This window comes from Thalia democratica, chromosome 5 (genome assembly GCF_965202585.1).
Source record: "Thalia democratica chromosome 5, ktThaDemo2.hap1.1, whole genome shotgun sequence".
NCBI classification, from domain to species: Eukaryota; Metazoa; Chordata; class Thaliacea; order Salpida; family Salpidae; genus Thalia; species Thalia democratica.
In genome coordinates, this window is record NC_139169.1 from 73,216,591 (window position 1) to 73,241,022 (window position 24,432).

General features: G+C 30.1%; 2 protein-coding genes across 2 annotated transcripts; one reads left to right on the forward strand and one right to left on the reverse strand.

Moving 5' to 3' along the window:
* The first annotated feature begins 3,198 nt into the window (after positions 1-3,198).
* LOC145836867 (72 kDa type IV collagenase-like) lies at positions 3,199-13,961 on the forward strand. Its single transcript, XM_082944641.1, has 16 exons — positions 3,199-3,663; positions 4,084-4,186; positions 4,670-4,793; positions 5,880-6,031; positions 6,407-6,541; positions 6,825-7,010; positions 9,149-9,322; positions 9,733-9,873; positions 10,198-10,321; positions 10,606-10,754; positions 11,226-11,341; positions 12,081-12,219; positions 12,734-12,845; positions 13,058-13,114; positions 13,453-13,571; positions 13,789-13,961. The coding sequence occupies exons 1-16, from the start codon at positions 3,199-3,201 to the stop codon at positions 13,959-13,961; spliced, it is 2,469 nt and encodes an 822-aa protein (XP_082800767.1).
* A 1,728-nt stretch (positions 13,962-15,689) lies between these two features.
* On the reverse strand, positions 15,690-23,713 carry LOC145835814 (72 kDa type IV collagenase-like). Its single transcript, XM_082943538.1, has 16 exons — positions 23,224-23,713; positions 22,725-22,827; positions 22,413-22,536; positions 21,913-22,064; positions 21,523-21,657; positions 21,121-21,306; positions 20,581-20,754; positions 20,029-20,170; positions 19,491-19,613; positions 19,060-19,208; positions 18,518-18,633; positions 18,109-18,247; positions 17,480-17,591; positions 17,163-17,219; positions 16,839-16,957; positions 15,690-16,350 (listed from the first exon to the last, which is right to left on the reverse strand). The coding sequence occupies exons 1-16, from the start codon at positions 23,686-23,688 to the stop codon at positions 16,178-16,180; spliced, it is 2,469 nt and encodes an 822-aa protein (XP_082799664.1). The 5' UTR covers positions 23,689-23,713; the 3' UTR covers positions 15,690-16,177.
* Positions 23,714-24,432: the final 719 nt, after the last annotated feature.

Below are 24,432 nucleotides of genomic sequence, written 5' to 3' on the forward strand. Positions count from 1 at the left end.
AAGAAAGTTAAAATTAAAAGTTAATATGTTTGGTTTTTTTTATTAAAAAATAAAACCAAAGTTTAGAAGCAATTATAATTATTTATTTATATAGATTGTTGTTTTTCCCATTATAGTATTTTATAACAAAAATTCATTAAACATTTTATTTGCCACAAATAAGCTAACAGAAGTATTATACTTATTTTAGCTGCGCTCATCAGAGTTTACAGAGGCTAATATAAATTTAGTAAAATTAAGTAGTAATTTAAATAAATACGAAACTTTTAGATACATAAAATATACCGGTATGCAAAGCTAAATTAAATAAAATTAGTAAAGTTTAACACAACAGTGATAATCAACCAGGAAAAAAGTATAAACAATTAAAGTAAGTTTAACGAACAAAACAAAATGGTGGTGTTTATAAATTTATTTTCCTCAATAACTAACGTTTAACGCTTACTAAGTGAAATGTTTCTAAATTTTTGAAACTAAAACTATCAAGGTCTTTTGATATTAGTCAAAAATTATTCTCACTGAATAATTTTCAAAGCGAAGCAAATAATAAATTAAGAATTGACCAATAAATGAACTACTATTTAATCTTTTTAAAAAACTTCCCCTTATGAAAAATATTTTCTCAAGAGCACCCTTTTAAGAAGTCTTAATTCTTAACTTTTAATTTTTACATAAAGTCGTCGTATTTGAACTTTTTATACAATAAAAGTATTAATTAATAAGTTGTTTTAAACTAGCTTATAAATTTTTATCATAATTTTAGAAACATATTTGACTAAAATATATATTAATATAGAATTAAGTATTTTATAAATTAATCAACTAATTAAATAAATCAACTTCAAATGAAAATTGAATACATATTTCTAAAAGAAAATTTTACTTCAAAAGTTCTACAACTTCCTCCGTACTTTAGTTTAGGGTTTAACACAGTTATGTTAAATGTAAATACTATAAAGAAATTACCTCTTAAAAAAGCTTTTAAAACCAATTTAAGCTTTATAAGTAGAACATAAAGAAACTAAAGCTGCAAAAACGGTGTTTAACGTTAAATTATAAGTTTTAATACAGGGGGACTTTGTTACAAGAAAAAAAAAACATGCACAATAAATAAAAAAACTAAAGCTTAAGTAATATAACTTTAAAGAGTAAATAAAACAAAAAAAAAACTGTTGTACATTTTTATTAAGTTTCACTTAATACCAAGGGATTTTGGTAAAAATAACTTTGTATAAAAATTTCGCATACTTGTGTAGAAGCTTACTTATTTTGAAATTGTTTAAGTTTTGTTCGTTAATCCACTATATATCGAGAATGGCATTCATATTCACTAAAATTCCTTTAAAAGCTACCAAACAATTTATATTTGTTTTAATCTAAAATACTACAAAGTTTCTTTTTATAACAAGTAATACTATTCATAAATTAACTGCTCGACTTTAGAGTGGCTAAAAATTTAATTTATAAAATATTAAAGTTTATTGTAGTTTATGCTGCACTTTTTTTATAACAATTTTAAACTAAGTTTCTAAGTCTGTAATTGCTACTTTTAGCAATAAATATCATCTAAAACAATAAACAAGGTAAAAAAAGCTTATCAATACACAGTTAGGTTTTATACATAGTTGTGCTAGTTAAGTATTTTAATATATTTTATTTTTATTGTGAGAGTAAAAGTTCTTTTTTGTTAGGAGAAAAAAAAACCATTATTGTAGAAATGATGTAGCTTTTTTTCTACTCTGAACTCTAGTCACACAATTTTAATCATAACTTTTTGTTCACTAAATTAAAAAGTCAAATTAATGAAAAAAACTACTTTTTTTTTGGTTTAAGTTGAAAATTCACTAGTTAATAGTTTTCTTATAAACGAGTAGTTATTTAAATTATTAAGCGAGTTTTGCTTATATTAACGCATTTAATGATTTTCAATTTATTAAATTTTTGTGAGATTTGTATTTAAGTATAAGTGAGTTTAAGCTAAACTGTTTTATAAATTTACTTCGACTTTAATTTATTATCAAACATAAACATACAATATAAAGTAGTTGCCCGTGTTGCCTTAATTTTCGTAAGCGCACCCAGTACTCTCGTTTATAACAGTTGTTCAATGTATAGTAGCATTTTTTTTTATTGTGCCGCTATAGAAGAATAATGGATTGAACGAAAGTTACATGTGAAAAAATGTTAGAATTAAAACTTAGTGGTAAAACTAAATACTTGAAACTTAAAAACATTTTGCTTAGAGATTGGTAGTTTTATGTTTACTATATACAATGTTTTATACTTGATAATAAACAGTGTTAGTTTGTTTTAATAAAAAGTGTGTGACAATGTTATCACCGGCTGAGAACAGCATTCGAAAACAGTTTAGAATGATATTTCTATAACTCGGACTAAATTAAAACTAGTTTATCTAAGAAAAGTTTTCTATTTTATTTATTTTTTGTTACTGTACTTGGTTCAACTTCTGCATTCCAAAATTATTTAAAGTATTTTAAAGACGTAGACAAAACGGTTATGTTCCGCTTTTTAATGTGGTTAACATGAAACACACGTATTACTTTTCTTTAGAATGTTTGTTTGATTTAACTTATATCCTGTTTTAGGAAAAAAAAGATTTATAGTGTGGTTAAAATAATTATGCACTAAAAAAAAAGAAAAAAAAGTTGTAATACATATAAGGTTTAACTAATATTGTTTTAGTTGTGGATGTTTTATTAAAGCTTATAAGTTTTAGTAAAAGAGAACATTCCGTTCTTTTTTATTTACCATAAAAGGCTTCAAAAGACTATACAATTATATTTTTTGTTGTTATTAGTTAAGTAAACAACAAATAGCAATCGGACTAGTTGTATAGTTTTGTTATGCAATAATGAAAAATATTGAATTTAAATGCGCATTCAAACGTTCATAAATCGAAAATGGATTTGTTTTGTTTTTGAGCTTATTAAACAAACGAGAATGGTTTGCCCATGTTTAAGTTTTCAGTTAAAAAAAAAGCACTTTTTTTCATAGTTTACTGTGCAAAGCGGTATTAAACTTTGTTGGCTAAAAAATAAAAGATAAACACTAGTTACTGAAGAAAAAAGTTATTTTGTTTACTACTGGTTTTGTAATGTTTATTTTGGTTCGTGAATATGGTAGTTTAATTATTTTTTTGTATATAGATAAACAAAAACGCTTTTACAAAAAGTCAAAATGAACACCAAACTGATCTTCATTCTGTTCGCAATATTGGTTTCAGTTTCGGCGAAAAGACCGAAAAAGAACCGAAGAACGGCGGGAAAGTACCGAATCAAGAACAAGTGGAACAAGAAGCTCTTCAAGCGCGTCGACTTGTACAACCAGCCCTACTTGAGGGGCCCCTCCTCCCCCGAAACCCGCGTCCCTCCCCCCATCAACCTCTCCGCGGGTCTCAACACCGGGGGCGCCCCAGGATCGAGACGGCAGACTGACAAACCCGAGGGACTGCAGCTAACGGTGAAGAAGGTGAAACCCCACTACGAGGGGGTTTTTGGCGACGGGACGGCACCCAGGAGGCAGGTTTTGGCGGGAATCGAGGCGAACAGAGGTGTGGCCCCCGATCCGAGAGCGAAGAACGACAAGACTACCAGGTTCGGGAAACTCCCTAAAAAGAAGGTCGATCGGTTGAGGTTGGCATACGTGAGTTTTGTTTAATATTAAAGTTTACATTAAAAGTATAATAAAAAATATTATTTTTGTTTTCAATTAACATTAAATCGGTTATTGTAAAATAATTTGTTAACAAATAAAAGACTAAGACCTTTATTTTGAGTTTTAGTTACTCTTTTGCTTTTTTTATATCTTTAAAACACCTACAGTATAGCCCGCGAACGTAACTTGTTATCAGGTTTTAATTATGATACTTTAAACTTAATTTTTAAATGTTTATCTATTAAAGTTTTTCAAACTTGCTGAATTTTTTTCCAATTTTTTTATTTTGTTTAGATATTTTGTATTGTTTAAATTCAGTTAATAATAAAAAGCACCTAGTCTACACTTTAGATTTATGATAATACTTAAATAAAATTTAAAATTCAAAAAAAAACTTTTAATATTCAGGACTTTATGATAAGGTATGGATATGTAAATAAGTACGAATTAGTAAAGGATTTGGCTACCCTTGTGAAAAGAATGCAAAAAAGTTATGGACTACGTGTAACGGGTAAACTTTGTTTTTTTATTATAATGTTCACAGTACTGGTAAGCTAATTTCTTAATAGCTTCTTAACTTTGTTTAAAATATTAACTTCACCATTTTGTACTTTACGAAAAGCTTATGTACAGTAAGACAATACACATAAAACTTTTTTTGAATAATGTGTATACAATATGAATACAGTTATACTAAGTAAATAGTTTAATGGAAAAACGGAATAAATTAAATTTCTAAGCTGGGAACAGATGGTTTTTTTGTTACCAAACGATAGAATTGATTATTTTATTAAGACACAATGAAAATGTAGATCAACTATGTAGAAAATACGATTACCTAATAGTACATAACTCATATCCAGACATTTTTGTAATTATACAACCTACGCTAAGTAATAACTCGACTAATTGAAAGAAAAGTTAATAAATAGACCTAATGTTGATAAATAAGTTAATTTTTATAACAAAACAACATTTTTTTCTTACCTTCCAGGAGAATTGGACGATGACACTCTAGAAAAGATGTTGAGCCCAAGATGTGGAGTTCCCGATAGACCTTCGGGTTTCACTGTTTTTCAGGGGGAACCCAAGTTCACGAAAATGCCCGTCACATACAGGTTTATTATTAGATTTTTTTGTAATTAAAAAAGAGCTTAGAGATATAAAAAAACTTTAGGTTAAAAGGTAGTACCTCCAATAGTAAAAATCAAAAAACTTGAAGAGTTAAAAAAGCTTCAAAAAATACAAGCTAATTGGCAAAAACGTTTCTCAATACTTTTACTAAAACGTTTAACAGTTAAGCTCATTTTTACTGTGGTTACATGAAAACTGTGGTTTGTGCTGAAGATAATTTTAAATAAAATGGTTTAAAATATTTTTTATGTTATAAGTAAATTTTATATCCAAAAACTAACAAAACAAGTATCTAAAAAAATCAAAAAAAAACTGATACATTTCAACTTTTTAAAAGTACTAAATGTTTTGTTCTTTTTTAGAGTTTTAGCAACAAGTTATAAGTATATAAGCTTTAAAACTTTGTTTAGATGAAAAATATAATGAAAATACTAAAATATTAAAGATAAATTCTTATATTAAACTGAAAATAACACATACGAGGCTTTTTTATTATATGAATCTAAATGAAAGTAGTTTTGATAAAGAATAATATTAAATTATAAAACAAAATGCATTAAAAAGTTTTGTAAAAATCGCAAAACGGATTTTTTTATAACAAAATATGCCTATCAATTATATTCAAAACACAACTTAGATCTTGATAAGTTTTGAGAGTTACGAAACATACAAAAAACTAATTAAATATTTTTTTGTTAAGCTTTACAGCATAAAGAACATTTAGAAATCTAAGTAGTACCTATAATTTAAAAGGATAGAGAACTACAAACAAGTAATATTAAAATTTATGCAAGTTCTCCAACTAGATAGAGAACTATAAACAAGTAATATTGAAAATTTTCAAATCTCGAACAGGATAGAGAACTATTCCCGGGATAGAGAACATTCTAAAAATATAAAACTTTTAGAAATTTTTGCAAACTTTTCACAGGATAGAGAACTAGAAACAAAAAAATACAAACTCTCAAACAGGATACAAAAATACATACAATATTAAAAAGTTTCCAAATCTCCAACAAGATAGAGAACTATAAACAAGTAATATTGAAATTTTACAAACTTTCCAACAGGATAGAGAACTACACCCCGAACTTGACTCCTTGCCAGGTTCGCAACATCTTCAAGCAGGCGTTCAGAGAGTGGGAGAAAGTCGCGGAGATCACCTTCAAAGAGGCGGATTCCAAGGATGAGAAAGTCGACATGCGGATCGGATTCGGATACCGTCAGTTGAAAATAAAAATTAATACATATATACATACCGTTAGTTTATGAAACCTTAATTGGATGAAAAGTTTTATAGAAAGTTGTTTTTACACTTCTGCATAACTTATAACGCATATATCAAATAAGTTTACCTATCAAAAGATGCATGAGTTTTCGCTAATGAAATTCACGTATAAATTTTTATTTAAGCTAAGATTTTCAAGCGATAACTTTTTTTCATACTTTAGTCGAGTAGTTACATCAAAAATATTAAAAGGACTCGAAAATAGTTTAAAACTGACCTGGGCGAATTCTAGATAAAAAGGTTGTGGAACATTTTGATATCTTTAATATTTTATTTGAAAATATTCAAACTTGTTTAAACACCAAACAGGCGAGCACGGCGACGGGTACCCATTCGACGGTGCAAACGGGTTGCTTGCACACGCCTGGGCCGCGGGTGCCTACGATATAGCGGGTGACGCCCATTTTGACGAAGCCGAGTTCTGGACGCTCGGCAAGGGAAGAGGTTCGTTGGGCATATTTGTTTGACCGGTAATCAACCGGACATTGGCACGTATTATTTGTTCACTTACATAGGCCTTGGTAGTTCATCTGGGCAAGTAGATAAAATTCACTGTAACAAAATAAAAATTTATTAAATGTCTTGTGGTTTTATGAAAACAAATAGAGAGATTTCAACTACTGAAGAAAAAATAATGAATTTGTTTTTTCAAGTGTAAAATAAATTTTTGAAAGATTAAACTCATAACAAAATGAAGGTAAAATTATAAATGTATAAAATTTTCTAGTGACAGTCACATACGAAGGTAACTCTAACGGGGCTTCGTGCAACTTTCCGTTCTACTACAAGAATCAGGAATACTACAGCTGCATCAACGTGGCCAGAGATGGCGCTGCAGACAATGGTCACGAGTGGTGCGCCACCACGGAGAATTTTGACAGGGACGGAAAATACGGCCTGTGTTCCAGCGAACGTGAGTGCTGTTAGATTTTACAATGCAAAAAAAAAAATATTTTAGATATTCCAAAATTTATAAAGCAAGTTAGATATACTTTTAATTCAAATAGCTGTCTTTTGAAATAAAAATTTGGATGTTAATTTTGGCAAGTAGTACTCCTACAGTGCTAAAACATGTAGTTATTTTTTCAAAACAGCCTAGCTTTTACGTTATGAAATACACTTTGTTAGAATTATGTGATACAAGTGTGGTTTTTGTAGTGTTTTTTGTACAAGCTACAAAAGTTATAGAATCCTCGAAGGTCATAATGATAAAAAATAAACTTTTATATTATAATATCTGTCATTAAAATTAATTATTTTAAAGTGATTCGGAAGTTTAAGGTTCTTTTACTTTCAATGTTATTATGTTAATCTTATCGATTTTTTTTCAGAAATTAAACTTTTATTGGTTTTCGTTAGATAAGTATATTAAATTATTCAATATTCTTTTTATTTGAAATCATCAAGTTGTAACCTATGGATGTAGGTACCTTTAGATCATAAACTTAACTTATAATAAATACTTATAGTCAATGATACTTAGGGCTGCTCTATTAAAAACTAGGTATGACACGAGTTAACATATTTTATATAAAGAACAATTGCAAACACTAACACATATACATAAAAAACATCAAATTTAGAAAACACTTTAAATGTGATCAAAACCTTTACACAAGATTTAATCTAGCAAGAATATACTTTAAGAATGTATAAAACAAAATACGATTTAACTACTTAGGATGTAAATAATAAATACTGGGTGCACGACTATTCAAATTCGGACAATTCAAATTCCGACAATTCAAATTCTTAATAAAAGATTAAAATGACTAAAAACAAAAAAGTAATGTGTATTTGACTTAAATAAAAAATACATATGTAAATCATATTAATATCTACAGGTTATTTTTTTCTTTTTGCAAAACATTAAATTTTTTTTGTTAGTGGCTTATATAAAGTAAAAAACATAGTTATTTTTAGTAATTTTAAAATATCTTGAAAAGTATTTTAGATTTTGAAAAAAAGAAAAAAAGTGGCTTTAGATATTATTAAGATCTACATATGTATCTTTTATTTTTTTCAAATTTATATTACTTATTGAGATATAGTCCTTTTAATATTTTTTTAAGAATTTGAATTGTCGGAATTTGAGTTGTCCGAATTTGAATAGTCATGTAACCATAAATACTTATAAAAATAACACTAATAAAAACACACTTTATAAAACAAAAGAAAGCAATATGAATGTCTATTCATCATTATTATGTTTACTGCAGCAGACTGTGGCTAGAATCTCCCCGGCTGTCTGTTGTATCAGCTTATATAAAACATTCCATAACTCAATGTTGCATTAGGGTTTCTGGTAAACTTCCAACCAAATCTAAACAGTAATCAAGTGCAGCTTGATATCCTGTTACAAAGTTAAAAATGATTTTTATTACATTACAAACTTTTTCAGCAGCTTGTTATTCTTACTGTAAAACAAGCTATACAAAAACCTTTTAAGTTCTCTAGTGTTAATCTTGGCAAACTGTACTACCATAGTGCTGCTAAAATACATACTTATTTTTAGAAAGTAATTTTTTTCTGAATATATAAACTATCATATACTTACTATCTTGAACAAAAGATATATAAAATACTACATTATTTTAAGAGTGCTGTTGACATACTTAAACAGTTTTGAAAACTACCACAAACATTTTCGGTAAAAAATCAAGTTATGAAAATTATTGATGCTTTAAATACCACGTACGTAAAGTTTTAGGTTTACCTAATACAGGGTTTCCCAAAGTGGGCTTCTTGGGGGACATGACAGATACTTAGGGGGTCACGAGCAGCAAAGGGGTAAAAGAGGAGGGGGGCATGAGCATTAAAGGAGCCACAGGGGCCATGAAGTCATAATTAGAAACTTACACTAAATATTCTCGAGTTGCAGATGAAGAGCAAAAAAATAAAGATCTTAGGTGTTTTTGATGGTAGTTTTTATGTAATCTTGTTGAAGGGGGCCATGGCTTTTTAAATTTCTTTAAAGGGGGCCATTTGCAAAAAATTTTGGGAAACCCTGATGTAATACATACATTTTTTTAATACAATTAAACCCAACAGTGCTGTTCACGTACGGAGGAAACAGCGAAGGGGCTCCTTGCGTGTTCCCCTTCAACTTCCTCGACAAACAGTACGACGGATGCACCACCGAGGGCAGGAGTGACGGGTACAGCTGGTGCGCGACCTCTAGCGACTACGACAAGGACGGAAAGTGGGCTTTCTGCCCCGAAAGAGGTTAGAAAACTGTTCAGCACGTATGATAACTAATGTATATTTTGTATTTATTTATTATAAATTTATATTTTTAGGCATATTGTTTTAAACTGAGAATAGTAAAACAAACAAAAAAGTACAAACAAGTTTTAAACATTTACTTCTTACTTTTAGTCTGAAAAGTCTCAAATTAAAAAAAAAAATTTAATATGTTTCTGACCATTAAGTAAAACAAAAAAAACATGCTCTGATGCGTACGATGAGAACAAATCAAATTGTTTATTTTTATCTTTATTTCAAAAATATACCACAGTAAGTGATACTCTTGGTGGAAACGCGACGTGGGCACCATGCACATATACCTTAATATTCATTTCCAATAAATATGTAATATAAACAAATTACGTAAGTACATCATTATTACATCACAGTAAGTGGTACAAGGGGAGGCAACGCGAAGGGAGCGGCATGCGTGTTTCCCTTCATATTCAACGGACAGGAGTACACAGACTGCACGTTGGCCGGTAGACAGGACGGTATGGCGTGGTGCGGAACCACTTCCAATTATGACGTGTTAGTCGTTGTTTTATTTAGCTTCCAATTATGACGTGTTTGTTTGATATTGTTTGTTAATAAGATGTTCTAGCTTAATTATAGAAATTTTCCAAATTAAAGTTTTTGCATTCTACTTTTTCGTTTTTGTGAATTAACAAAATTGGAGTCTTTTACTAATTTTTAAAACAACAATCTACCTTTTTATCACATTTTTTATAAACATTAATTGCTTTAACCTATCTTAGCAAGAGCTTTTTCGTTCTAAACTTTATTTGACGTATTGGCAAGTAACAATAATCAATTTAATCAACGCAATTTTTTTCGAACAAATTACGGTCACATTGACGGAAAATATGGATTTTGCGAGAGCAACGGATACTCATTGCTGATAGTTGCAGCTCACCAGTTCGGACACACATTGGGACTCGGTCACTCCAGAGATGAAAGGGCCCTTATGTACCCCAGGTTTTAAATTAAAAAAGTATCTAATAAGTTTTCTTTGCTATCTAATAAAGTTTTTGAACTGGGTTTCTTTTGCCTCTCATACAATAAAGAAGGGTGTTTAATAAAACTTAATTGAAAGTAAACAAACTTTAGTTGAAGTTGTCACACAACAAGTTTCCATATAAACTTATTCAAAAAAGTTTATTTAATTCTTCTTCAGTTGTCAATTTTTATATCTTTTGCTAACTTTTTTAAAAGCTTCAAAAACAAAGCAAATAGACAACTGCATAAAATCAAAAACCCAGTTACTCGTTCATCGACAACTTCCAACTGCCGAACGATGACGTCAGAGGAGCCCGCCAAATTTACGGGAGTAGAACTTCCGCTCTACCGCCTCTGGTGTTGGAACAGTGTGGCGGGAAACTGAACGAGAAGAACAAAACGTTTGTGACGCGTGAGTTGATTGAAGGATATTTGTTTAGTTTTAAAAATACTGTGAGGACTAACGAAAAGTTTTCACTTTTTTGATAAGATTGCACTGCATTTTATAAAACATTTCAAGCTGTCGTTCTGACTTAGTGCGTCTAAACTATCATCAACAAGATATTTAACAGTAATATATTTTTTTGCTAAAAAGTTATTCTTTTTAATAAATGAACTACAACTAAAGTTTACTTTAATTTATTATAAGATTGTTGTTTTTAGTTTTACATTTCTAAGTCATTATTTAAAATTTAGGCTGCTTCGTGTTTACTAAACTATCAAAATGATATTTCCATTAGTTTAAAACTTTTTATATACTATTTAGGTTTTAAGCAAAAAATTAAACTTTTCAACTGAAATTTAATACAGCATTAGTTTCCAGTCTTCAGAGTAGTTTCAACGAATGTTTGTAACATTTTATAACTCAACACGATTATAGCAGGTGGAGATAAGGACGATGATATGGAAACTGGTGCGAGCAGTCAGTTTGACACAATTTGCGATATTGACCACGTGGACGCCATGCTCATCCTCGGTAACGAAATATTCGTTTTGAAGGTCAGTTAAAGTTTTATTTAAAGTAATAAATTAAAACTAAGTCGTGATTTCCGGACCAGCCGATTAAATGTGAAACAACAAATAATAACTAGTAAAGTTATAAGCTTTAATGCTTTAATTTAAGTCTGCATTTATTCTTTTTAAGTTAGGGTAATAAAATCTACTTTAAAAACAGTTCAATAAACTTAATTATTTTACTTTTATTATTATTTGACTATCAATTATTATACTATTATTGCTTAATAAATTATTTTGGTTTTTTTGTAGGTTTAATGAGTTAAAGTTAAACTAAGTGATAGTAAAAACTTTAACAAATTGTTTACTAATATTTTAAGCTAAGTGTGTTAAAACGGGCTGTAAGGAGTTTATTTTATTCAAAAAACAAGACTTTTTAAATTTCTGGATTACTTTAATGAGAAAACACAACATGATGCTCTATTTTTACTAAAAAAACTATCAAAGCTTGTTTTTAGAAACTTTTAAATTACAAAACGTCTAGCTGAAATCTTACATGAAGTTTATAGTTATTAAAAAAGAAAACATAAAGACAAAAAGTAAAGCTTGAAGTGCACAACACCTACCATAACTTTAAAAAAAACTTAAACTATATCCAATTAAATTCATCATTTTCTAAAAGTATCTAATTTTTTAAAACTGCAATCTTTCTTGTAATCACGATAGATACTAGTAATATTGCTAGACTAGTACTGCTAGACTTGCTAGACTTATTTCATAACAGGGCCCATATTTCTGGAGGACAAACAGGGAGTTCACGGTGAGCAACAGATACATCATTAGGGAACAGTGGCCGGGTGGTCCGGAGACCGTGGACGCCGCGTATTGGAGACCAAAAGACAACAAGGTGCTACTATTTAAAGGTTAGTTCTTAGATTGACTTTATTTTATTGGTATGAGTATTTCAAACTAGTATAAGTAGTTTTTGTTATGCTTGTAAAAATGTTTATTGAAATAACTTTTTGAAATTTAAACTGTTAAATGTTAAACTTAGCTTCATACAACTTGCATAGGAAATAATTAAATTTAATGAAAAAGTTTATATTATAATTTTTAATTTTTATTAGCAGACTTTTTGTTAAATCACCTCGAAATAGTTTAAATTAATGTTTTTGGTATAAGCATTAAAGTATTTTTAGTGAAGATATTTCGGTTATATAAATTGTTTATTACTCTTAACTTTTTTAAAATAGTCTTTATTTAATTTAGAAACTAAAATAGTTCATCTTGTACGGTGTTTTCAAATAAAAACACAACACAACTATCATTTAATTTAAAAATTTTACATATTTTGCTTTATGAAACTAGTTTTAAAAACGATGTTGTTTAATGACTGGATTTTTAATCTAAATAAAAATCATTGTAAACGAATATCAGGTCAAAGGTACTGGGAATTTGACGGGTTCACGATCGTCCTCGGCTTTCCGAAACCCCTTTCAAACCTGGGACTTCCCCGGGACCTGCTGAAGATCGATGCTGCACTTAATTGGTGGGGATTTGATTTTACGCAAATTAGTGTGTTGTATAAATACCATATAATATTTAGTTTTATAAGATTTACATATAATTATAATAATGTTATATAATATTTACATGTGTGAGTTTGAAGTTTTATTTAAATTAAGACGTGTGAGTTTGAAGTTTTATATAAATTAAGATGTATGAGTTTGAAGTTTTAAATACACTTTGAATGTTCTTCAGGTACAGGTCGAGAGGAAGGAAGAAGACTTACTTCTTCGTTGGAGACAAGTTTTACAGGTGAGCTAGTTTAATTAAAAGTATCGAGTACCAGTATATCACCACACGTATGAAAACCGACCAAAGCACAACGAAGTAAAAAAAAACGCATAGATAATAGGTACCCTAAGATGACTGAACTCTAATCAGCAATAGAAAATAAACGAAACTAATTAAAAGTACAGTTTAAGTAAGATTGCATCACGTTGTTTTTGTAGAGTATTAAGCTTTGTACAAGATTTTTTCAAAACGAAAAAATGTAACTATAGTAAAGTAATTAAAATAGTTACGAAAATAAACTAAAAACTATGTTAACGAATTCCAATAGTTGTATTACAAATAGAAAATAATACGTTCAGGTACAACGAAGAAAAGAAGCGTATGGATAAGAGGTATCCGAAAATGTCAGAACTGTGGCATTCATCATTTCCAAGAGAGGGAAATGTTGTCGCTGCTATTGAAGATCCAAATTCAAAAAGTATTTAAACTTGCCTTACTTGTATATCTATAATAAAATTAAATAAAATATGCCTTATGGGCTAGTTGATTATTTTTAGTGTTACTTGGTATTACTCTTACTTCTTTCACAAATTAAATACTTGCAAAAATTTTTACATTTTTTAGTCGTCAAATGCTACTTATACAGTGTTAAAGTTCTTAAAAAGTTTGACAATGCACACTATATCTCCTCACAGGAAACTCCATATTCTTCTTCAGGGGTTCTGTGATGACGCTGAACAACTACAAATTGCTCCTCAAGACTCGTCTCTCCCTCAGCGATCACTTCAGGTGCAGGAAAGACGACTTTACCATCGCTCTACAAGCTCCGTTGTCAAGCAGCAGGAGTAAGAACAAGAAGCAAACTTGATTTTTCTTAGTGAATTTTAATCACATTTTTTGCGTTTTTTGCCAGAGAATTATTTTAACATGCTTTTTTAGTGAGCATATCTTCAGTACAAATTAAAGTAGTATCTAAGCAAATCAAAGAAGGAACATTGAATACTTTTTCTGGATTTTGATCATATCTCAAACCTTTTAAATACTTTAACGTTTTAGTGTAAGTTGTTTTTTTTAATATTTGAATATTAAAAAAAAAGAATCAAATTGTTTTCAAGTACACTCATGTTTTAGTATTTTTTATGAATACTATTGTTTTGTGACAACTTCACTGACTTAAATAGATTTTGACTGCTGGATTTAAGTAATTACGTGTAACATAAGCAATATAAAACAAATTTATAAACTTATAATTAGATGTAACTCACGGTATAAAAGTTTAGCTTTATTTTTATACTTTTTAGTTTATAGATTAGGTTTTAAATCAGTTTAAAGATCTATAAAGTACTGCTTTTATAACAAAACTTATATTAATAATTTTAATCAACGACAAAACATAGCGCTTAAAATATAAAAATTTTTGGTTCTAGGATCTGGTGTACGAAAAGCTCTTTGGGTTATCGAGTCGTACACCACTTGGATACCTTTTAATTTCTTACCGAGGGCAATAAAATTTATAAAAATAAAAAAACAAAATTTTTCTTATATGAGTTTTCTATAACTTGTGTATCTATATTTTTTAGTTTAAGTTAAGCAAGGCTCGCTCGTATCATCTTTAACAGTTTTGTTTCACCCTTTTAAACATTTAATCAAGAAAAAGTACTTGATATGATAAAAATGATAATGCTTTACAGAGTTACTACTTTGATCTGATAAAAGTCTTGGATACATATTTTTCAACGATAGTCATTCTAAAATAAGAGGAAATTTAAGTGGTTTTTCACGACTTAAAATCTTCAAAACACAGCAACTTCTTTTTTATTTGTTATTAAAAATTTTTTTTACATACTTTTAACAGCTTAATGAAACAGCTAAAATAAATAATGTTCTTTTTTTGAATTCAGGTTTACTTGGTCGGTGCTAAAGCTTATTGAAAAAGTGGGATATGATTTTAAATTGTCTTAGCATATCTCGAAAAATACATGTGAATTTTTACTGTTTAATAAAAAACTTTTTTTTTAGTGAATTAACTTTGTTAGTGAGTGTGTTTGTTTATTATATTAACTTAAATACTTTTGAAAATATATTCCATTTTTTTCAGAACTGGTCTTTAATTAGGATTTTCTTGCTTAGCCAAATAAAGGAAATTTACTCTGTAATAACGATATTTTAGTCAAATATTAAACTTATTTTAATTTTTCTTAAACTAGTGCGAGAACAAAGACACAAGAAAAGGGTCCATAAAAATGTTTTTTAGCTTTCACATCTGATTAAAAAACAATTTAATTGTTTTGAATAACTAATTAGCTATAAATATAAGATATGTTAGTTTATATAAAAAGTTTTGTTTAGAATGACATATTACAAAAAAATCCAATACTCTCTTTAGTGTTTAAACGATTTTAAAACAGCTTGCTTGCATTTACTTATTTTATTACCAAAATCTTTTAACATTAGCTGAAGCTTTATATAAATTAATGAATACACAAAGTTCACAACATTGGAAGAGTTTAAAAACTGCTTATTTTATTATGTGACTAAAGCTTTTCTAAAAATTCAACTGTTAATAGTAGTATATAGTCCATTATAGGGTCTTATACTTTATTTAAAAAGCAGTCCTCAAAAATTTAAGAAAATTAAACAAGTAGAAATAAATTGTTTAGTAAATCATAATTAAAGTTTTCGTCTTAGATTTAACTTTGAAAAGTCTATTAAAAGCAGTTAAAATTCATATTAAAAGCGTATTGAAGGTATAAAAACACAAAGGTTTAGTAATACGAACAAAATGTTAACCGAGTTCAAAAACAAATAACTCAACATCAATTTTTAAACTTGCTAGTAGATATACTGAGCAGTTTTAAATTGTGTACATGTAGTAATAACATTAAAAAAAAAAAAGTAAAAAAGCACAACAAATAGTAGACTTCAACAAAAAGTTTTCCAATCCAAAAAAAAAAGGTTCTTACTTTGATCTGCTTAGATTATTACTTTAATGTATAAAGATATGCTCATTTAAAAAGCGCGTTAAAATAATTTTATAGCAAAAACAAAACAGATAAAATATGATCAAAATCCACAAAAAACAATTCAAGGTTCCTTCTTGTTCTTACTCCTGCCGCTTACCAACGGAGCTGGCTGAGCGATGGTGAAGTCGTCTCCCCTGCACCTGAAGTGGTCGGTTAGGGGGAGACGGGTCTTGAGGAGGAACTTGTAGTTGTTCAGCGTCAACACAGAATCTCTGAAGAAGAATATCGAGTTTCCTGTGAGGAGATGTATTATAAATTATCAAACTCGTTAAAAGTTTTAAGGCATACAAACACACAATTTAAATAAAACTAAATATATTTCGAGCAGTTCTCATCAGTAGAGTACGAGGCTAACAAAGTATTATATTTTACAAACTTTTATAGTAAACAAAGTACAATATAAGTTTGTAAAATCTTATCTCTTGTTAGCTTTTTAATATACTGATGATAATTGCTCGAAATATATTCAGTTTTATTGAATTTGTGTGTTTTGTAAATCTTATTGCATAATTACTAGTCAGTTATGTTCCAATCTTTAAAAACTTAAACACTGCATACTGGCATTTGATGTTGAAAAATTAAAAAGTTTGTGTTTTCTGCAAAGATTTAAGTTGAAAAGAAGTATAAGTACTACCAAGTGAAACTAAAAATAATCAACTAGCCCATAAGGCACATTTTATACAACTTTACTATAGATATACAAGTAAGGCAAGTTGAAATACTTTTTGAATTCGGATCTTCCATAGCAGCGAGAACATTTCCCTCTCTTGGAAATGATGAGTGCCACAGTTCTGACATTTTAGGATACCTCTTGTCCATACGTTTCTTTTCTTCGTTGTACCTGAATGTATTGTTTTCGATTTGTAATTATTAGAATTTGCTAGCATAGTTTTTAGTTTATTTTTGCAACTTTTTTGACTATTTTATCATAGTTATTTTTTTCTTAGAAAATAGTTTCTACAAAACTTAAGACTCTACAAACATCAAGTAATGCAACTTTTTTTAAACTGCATTTTATTTGCTTTTCTTAATTTTCTGTTGCTTACCTGTAAAACTTGTCTCCTACGAAGAAATAGGTCCTTTTCCTCTTTTGAGATCTGTACCTGGAAACAAAGTAAGTATGAAAAAAAAAAGATTATAACTTATTTTAACAGTACTTTTTCTTTTTTAAACTAATATATTTTAACCAATTTAACACACATAAACATGTGCTTGCTTAATAGAGAAATAGTACTGTTTAAATGTATTATTATTGTACAATCCAGTGAACTTGTTTCGCTAGGACCTTTATTAGCAAGCGATTAACCTAAAATTTTGAACAGTCAAATACAATAGACTAATTAGCATAAAACCAAATCTGTACCAGTTCAGAGCGGCGTCGATCTTCAGCAGGTCTCGGGGAAGTCCAAGGTTTGAAAGGGGCTTTGGGAAACCCAGGACGATTGTAAACCCGTCGAATTCCCAGTACCTTTGACCTGATATTTATTTTCAGTGATGTTTATTTAAATTAAAAACCCAATTAATAAACAACATCGTTTTGTAAACTAATTTATAAAGCAATTAATGTAAATTTTTTCATAAAACTAAATAATAGTTGTGTTGTGTTTTTATTTGAATACACCGTAAAGGTGAACTATATTAGTCTTAAAATTAATAGAGACTGCTTAAAAAAAGCTAGTAGTAACGAAAAACTTATAAAACCGAAATATTAATACTAAAAGTACTTTACAGTGTTAACCAAAAACACTGTTTTTTACAAAATAATTTCAAGGTGGTTTCAACTCAAAAAGTCTATTGAAAAAAATAAAAAAGCCATTGTTAACTTATTTATAAACTTTGATACATTTTCATGCAACTTGTATCATACTAACTTTAACAGGCAAACTTTAAAAAGTCATTTAAATAAACTTATATATAAGAATTATGAGCAAAAACTACTTATACTAATCAATAATATTCATACTAACAAATAAAACTAATTTAATAATAAACCTTTAAATAGCAGCACCTTGTTGTCTTTTGGTCTCCAATACGCGGCGTCCACGGTCTCCGGACCACCCGGCCACTGTTCCCTAATGATGTATCTGTTGCTCACCGTGAAGTCCCTGTTCGTTCTCCAGAAATATGGGCCCTGTAAGAAAAACAACATTTATACTTTAGCAACAATACCACATGTTATTATCACAAATAAAATGTTTGCAAAAATTGGTACCAATTTATTTACATTATAAATATTTGAAAACAATTTTTATTTTTAATGTGTCAGCTCTTAGCGGAATTAGATATTAGCACATTAAAACACATACTGAACATTAGTTGCTGCTTTTAATCAGACTGACCAGTCAAAAATAAGCCTAAGACTTACTATTCGTTCAATTTTTTTAATATAAATTTAACCGACCTTGAAAACGAATATTTCGTTACCGAGGATGAGCATGGCGTCCACATGGTCGATATCGCAAATTGTGTCGAACTGGCTGCTCGCACCAGTTTCCATGTCATCATCCTTATCTCCACCTGCGAAGGTGTTTCAGTTGTAAGTTATACGTAAGCATTTTTTTAATACTGCTGTGAATAATGGAAGTTAACACTCTTTTAAATTTAGGTTGAAAAGTTTTTTTTTTTCGGCCTTAAAATAAAATATATTTAGTATGTTTTTAAGACTAGTTGAAATGTCATTTCAAAAGTTTGATAAATACAAAACAACCTATAAATAATATAAATAACAAAGTAACACTATAAATAATAATCTTAAAAAGATCTAAAATTAGCTTTATTACTATGTATTAGATTACTGTTAAAGACTTGTTGATGATAGTTTAGACGTGCTAAGTCAGAACTAGAGTTAGCTTAAAATGTTTTGTAAAATGCAGTTTTATTTTATCAAAAAAGTGAAAAACTAAATGTTTTGCAAACTACATAAATATCCTTCAATCAACTCACGCGTCACAAACGTTTTGTTCTTCTCGTTCAGTTTCCCGCCACATTGTTCCAACACCAGAGGCGGTAGAGCGGAAGTTCTACTCCCGTAAATTTGGCGGGCTCCCCTGACGTCATCGTTCGGCAGTTGGAAGTTGTCGATGAACGAGTAACTGGGTTTTTAGTGTTTCTATTTTTATTTGTTCTTTTTTATTGTATTATTAATAGTTTTTAATCAAACTAATAAATGATCTTGCTAATAGTTTAAAAGTTGAGCTGATTCTTTAGCTTGATCTAAATCAAAAGAAGATGATTGTATAACAATATACAAGCTCGAACTTCTTTAGCTTAAACTAGGTTTTACTTACTTTCTTACTATACCATAAACAGATGAAGTACTGCTTAACTAGCTCATGTGATAGCAAAATTATTCTTTAAAAAAATTTATTTCTTACCTCGGATACATGAGAGCTCTCTCATCTCTGGAGTGATCGAGTCCCAACGTGTGTCCAAACTCGTGCGCTGCAACGATCAGCAACGAGTATCCGTCACTCTCGCAAAATCCGTACTTGCCGTCACTGAAAATTAATTGTTTCAAAGTAATAAATAAATAATAAATAATATAGTATCCGTCGCTCTCGCAAAATGCACATTAGCCGTCACTTTGTTTTTGATCATTTAAAGAAAATTGTGCTAGTTAATTCAGTCACTGTTACTTACCCATACATCATATATAGTTTAGAACAGAGAAGTTCTCGTTAAAAGTGTTAGTGAAATGTCAGCAGATAGTGTTTATGAAAAAATCTGGTAGAAAGGTAGATAATTGTTTCAAGAATTAGAAAAAAACTCTAACTTCTTTAATTCATAAAAACAAAAAGCATAAAGCAAAAAAATTCACTTGAAAAATTGCTATAATTAAAGTATAACATCTTGTTAACAAACAATATCAAACAAACACGTCATAATTGGAAGTTAAATAAAACAACGACTAACACGTCATAATTGGAAGTGGTTCCGCACCAAGCCATACCGTCCTGTCTACCGGCCAACGTGCAGTCAGTGTACTCCTGTCCGTTGAATATGAAGGGAAACACGCATGCAGCTCCCTTCGCGTTGCCTCCCCTCGTACCGCTTACTGTGACGTAACAATAATGTACTTAAATAAATTGTGTATATTTTTTATCTATTAGAAATGAATATAAGGGAAATGCATTACCACCAAGAGTACCACTTTCTGTAGCACATATTGATAATGAAGATAAACATAAAACATTTGATCTGTTCTCATCGTAGGCATCAGAGTATGTTTTTATTGTTTTACTTAGTTGTCAGAAATAAACAAAAAAAATGTCTTAAAAAGTTTGAGATCTTTCAGACTGTGAAGTAGAAAAAAAGTGTTTAAAACTTTATCGCATATTTTAATTGTTTAACCTCTCTCGGTTAAGAATAATTTGCCCAAAAATATAAATTATACAAAAAGTACTTTTTGTTTTGTTTAATGTGCAGTTAGTTTTAATACTTCATACGTGCTTAACATTTTCTAACCTCTCTCGGGGCAGAAAGCCCACTTTCCGTCCTTGTCGTAGTCACTAGAGGTCGCGCACCAGCTGTACCCGTCACTCCTGCCCTCGGTGGTGCATCCGTCGTACTGTTTGTCGAGGAAGTTGAAGGGGAACACGCAAGGAGCACCTTCGCTGTTTCCTCCGTACGTGAACAGCACTGTTGGATGTGATATTTGTCTTACACAGAAGATTACTTGTTGTAAAAAAAATTGTATAAGTTCAAACTTTAAGGTTACAAAGATTCATTGATATTCTAGCCTGATATAAAGCAATAAATAACAGTTTTTAAATAGCTGAAGACATCTGATGAGATCAACGTATAAAAGTATCAACATTGGAATTTAAAAAACCTTTAGCTTCCGAAATGATTTAAAAATGATCAACTAAAAAGGCGGCTAATCCATTACAAAAAAATATATTTTAAGGTTTTTGTGATAATTTTAAAATTTTAAAACTTTATAGCTGGTGTTACACAGTTGGCAGAAAATCAAATTTTGTATCACATAAATATAACAGTACCCACGTTCGCTGGGACACAGGCCGTATTTTCCGTCCCTGTCAAAGTTCTCCGTGGTGGCACACCACTCGTGACCATTGTCTGTAGCGCCATCTCTGGCCAAATTGATGCAGCTGTAGTATTCCTGATTCTTGTAGTAGAACGGAAAGTTGCACGAAGCCCCGTTCGAATTTCCCTCGTATGTGACTGTCACTGGAAAAGTAGCATAAACTTTAAAGTTTAGTTTTAGTTTTGTAGTGAGTCTTAGCTATTTGTATAAGTATATTATCAAGACTAATCTAAGTAAACAAACAAGACATGTTAATTTAGTCTTGATACTTTACTGACATATAAAAAATAATCAAAAAATTTTTTAATTAAAAAAATTGTGTTAGATATGGTTAATTACCGCTTAATTTACCAACAAACCTCTTCCTTTGCCGAGCGTCCAAAATTCGGCTTCGTCGAAATGGGCGTCACCCGCTATTTCGTAGGCACCCGCGGCCCAGGCGTGTGCAAGCAACCCGTTTGCACCGTCAAATGGGTACCCGTCGCCGTGCTCGCCTGTTTGGTTGGTCGTAAGTTTAAAAAAAAGTAATAAGGTTTTGTTTTGTCAGATGAAACTTCCGTTTCAGTTTGCAGCCCTTGATTGTTTTGCTACTCTCAGATTTGATAAAAAACAAAACATTTTTTTTTAACTTGTGAATGTTAGTTTAAATAAGATGAAATAAATAAAAGTTTTTTGAAAAGTTTTGTATCAATTAGGCTAGTAACAAAGCCAACTTTAACTTTTAAACAAAAAGATAATTTTCAACTGACGGTATCCGAATCCGATCCGCATGTCGACCTTCTCATCCTTGGAATCCGCCTCCTTGAAGGTGATCTCAGCGACCTTCTCCCACTCCCTGAACGCCTGCTTGAAGATGTTGCGAACCTGGCAAGGAGTCAGGTTCGGGGTGTAGTTTTCAATCCTGTTGGAGAATTAGAAACTTTTTTATATTGTATGTATTTCTGTATCCTGTTTGAGTACTTGTATTTTTTAAATATTTTATTAGTTTCTAGCTCTATATTCTGTTAAATATTTTTTAGAATGTTCTAAAACTGCTTGTTTTGTTATTAAATTACTCACTTACAAAACACGTTTTAAGCATAAACTGCAGTATCTGTTTAAAACTTTAACAACCAAAACTGTTGCCCAAAGTACTTACCACAAGCTTTAAATTAAAAAAAATGTTAAGCTTACTTGCTATTTCATTACAGTAGTTGCTAAACTTATAAAATTTCTATGCTATTTAAAGTTTTAGCGCTTATTTACAAACCTGTATGTGACGGGCATTTTCGTGAACTTGGGTTCCCCCTGAAAAACAGTGAAACCCGAAGGTTTGTCGGGAACTCCACATCTTGGGCTCAACATCTTTTCCAGGGTGTCATCGTCCAATTCTCCTATAGTTACATTAGTTTATTTTCAATTTTATTTGAAGTTTTGTTATTATACTTACTATTGAAATAAAAAAATAATAATTTTTCACTTACCATACATAGTGCTTTAGTTTTGTACAAAGTAACAAATTTTAATCAACTATTTTAATTAAATTGATACACAATTAAATTGAATTTCATAAAAAGCTTACCAGTCACGCGTAGTCCATAATTTTTTTGCATTTTTTTCACGAGTTTAGTCATGTCGTTGACTAATTCATTTTCATTTACATACTTGTACCTTTTCATAAAGTCCTAAAAACATATAAGTTTGTTTAAGTACGAAAATTTTTGTATATTTTTTTATGGAAGCATAGTTATTTATACAAATGTTAACTTTTTGTACCCTTTTTTGTCTAAAAAGAATGGTTTGAATTTTTAGAAAGTAATTTTTAAACGTTATCAGAACTAGTAGCAAAATAGTTAAAAGTTAAATCTAAAGACAATAATATAAATAAAAAGTGACAAAAAATTACCTTTGAATACAATTCTGCACATATTTTTTTAAGCATTGTAAAAATATTAAAACTATTTCTTACAAGTAACTAATTTATCATCATGAGTATAAAAATCTTAATTGTTGCTGAAACAATCTAATTAATTAATTTATGTTAAATTAAAACTTTCAATTTTTAAATGAAAAAAACTCACGTAAGCCAACCTCTCCCGATCGATCTTTTTTTTGGGGAGTTTCCCGGACCTGGTCGTCTTGTCGTTCTTAACGCTCGGATCGGGGGCAACGCCTCTGTTCGCCTCGATTCCCGCCAAAACCTGTCTCCTCGGGGCCGTCCCGTCGCCGAAAACCCCCTGGTAGTGGGGCTTCACCTTCTTCACCGACAGCTGCAGTCCCTCGGGTTTGTCGGTCTGTCGTCTCGATCCTGGGGCGCCCCCAGTGTTGAGACCCGCGGAGAGGTTGATGGGGGGAGGGACGCGGGTCTCGGGGGAGGAGGGGCCCCTCAAGTAGGGCTGGTTGTACAAGTCGACGCGCTTGAAGAGCTTCCTGTTCCACTTGTTCTTGATTCGGTACTTTCCCGCCGTTCTTCGGTACTTTTTCGGTCTTTTCGCCGAAACTGATACCAATATTGCGAACAGAATGAGGGTAAGTCTGATATTCATTTTGAAGTTTTTAAAAGCGTTTTTTTTATCTATATACAAAAAAAATTAAACACCATATACATTAAATAATATAGACTAAAATAAAAACTACGAAAACAGTAATACAAAAATATTATTTTTCTTAATTAGTTCTTATATGTTGTTATGCTTTTAGCCTTCAACGTTTTAATACCGTTTTGCACAGTTAGTTTATAAAACAGCTGCATATTTTTATTTTAACTTAGAACTTATAAATGGACAGACCATTCTCTTTCGTTTGATAAGCTCAAAAAAAAGCTGAACTTTGTTTAAATCTGCATTCAAATTCTTTAAGCATCGTTTTTTTACTTAAGTGCATAATAAAACTATACAACTAGTCCGACTGGGTTGACTTTGACTTGCCTTAAGTTGCAAAAAATGTTTTCTTCGCTAATTTATAGCTCTAAATGAAAAAAAAAACTTTTTTTTGGGTTACATCATGCAGAAAGCCGTACCGTGCGCAAAACCGCCTGATATAAACTTTTGAGAAAATTTATGTATGAATGCTACAAATGAGTTATGACGTCATAATGTTCGTTGAAGGCCGCAACCAACACAAGTTGCACTTCCGTTTCTTTGTTCTTCCCATTCGTAGTAAAACATTTAGAAAAATTTAAATAGAAATAAAAATCAAGTTTGGTGACTAAATTTAAAGTTTGCCCTAGGTTTTTTTTTGGGGATTTAATAAGTTGATAAAAAATTAAATTAACTAGTTTATAAGTTAAA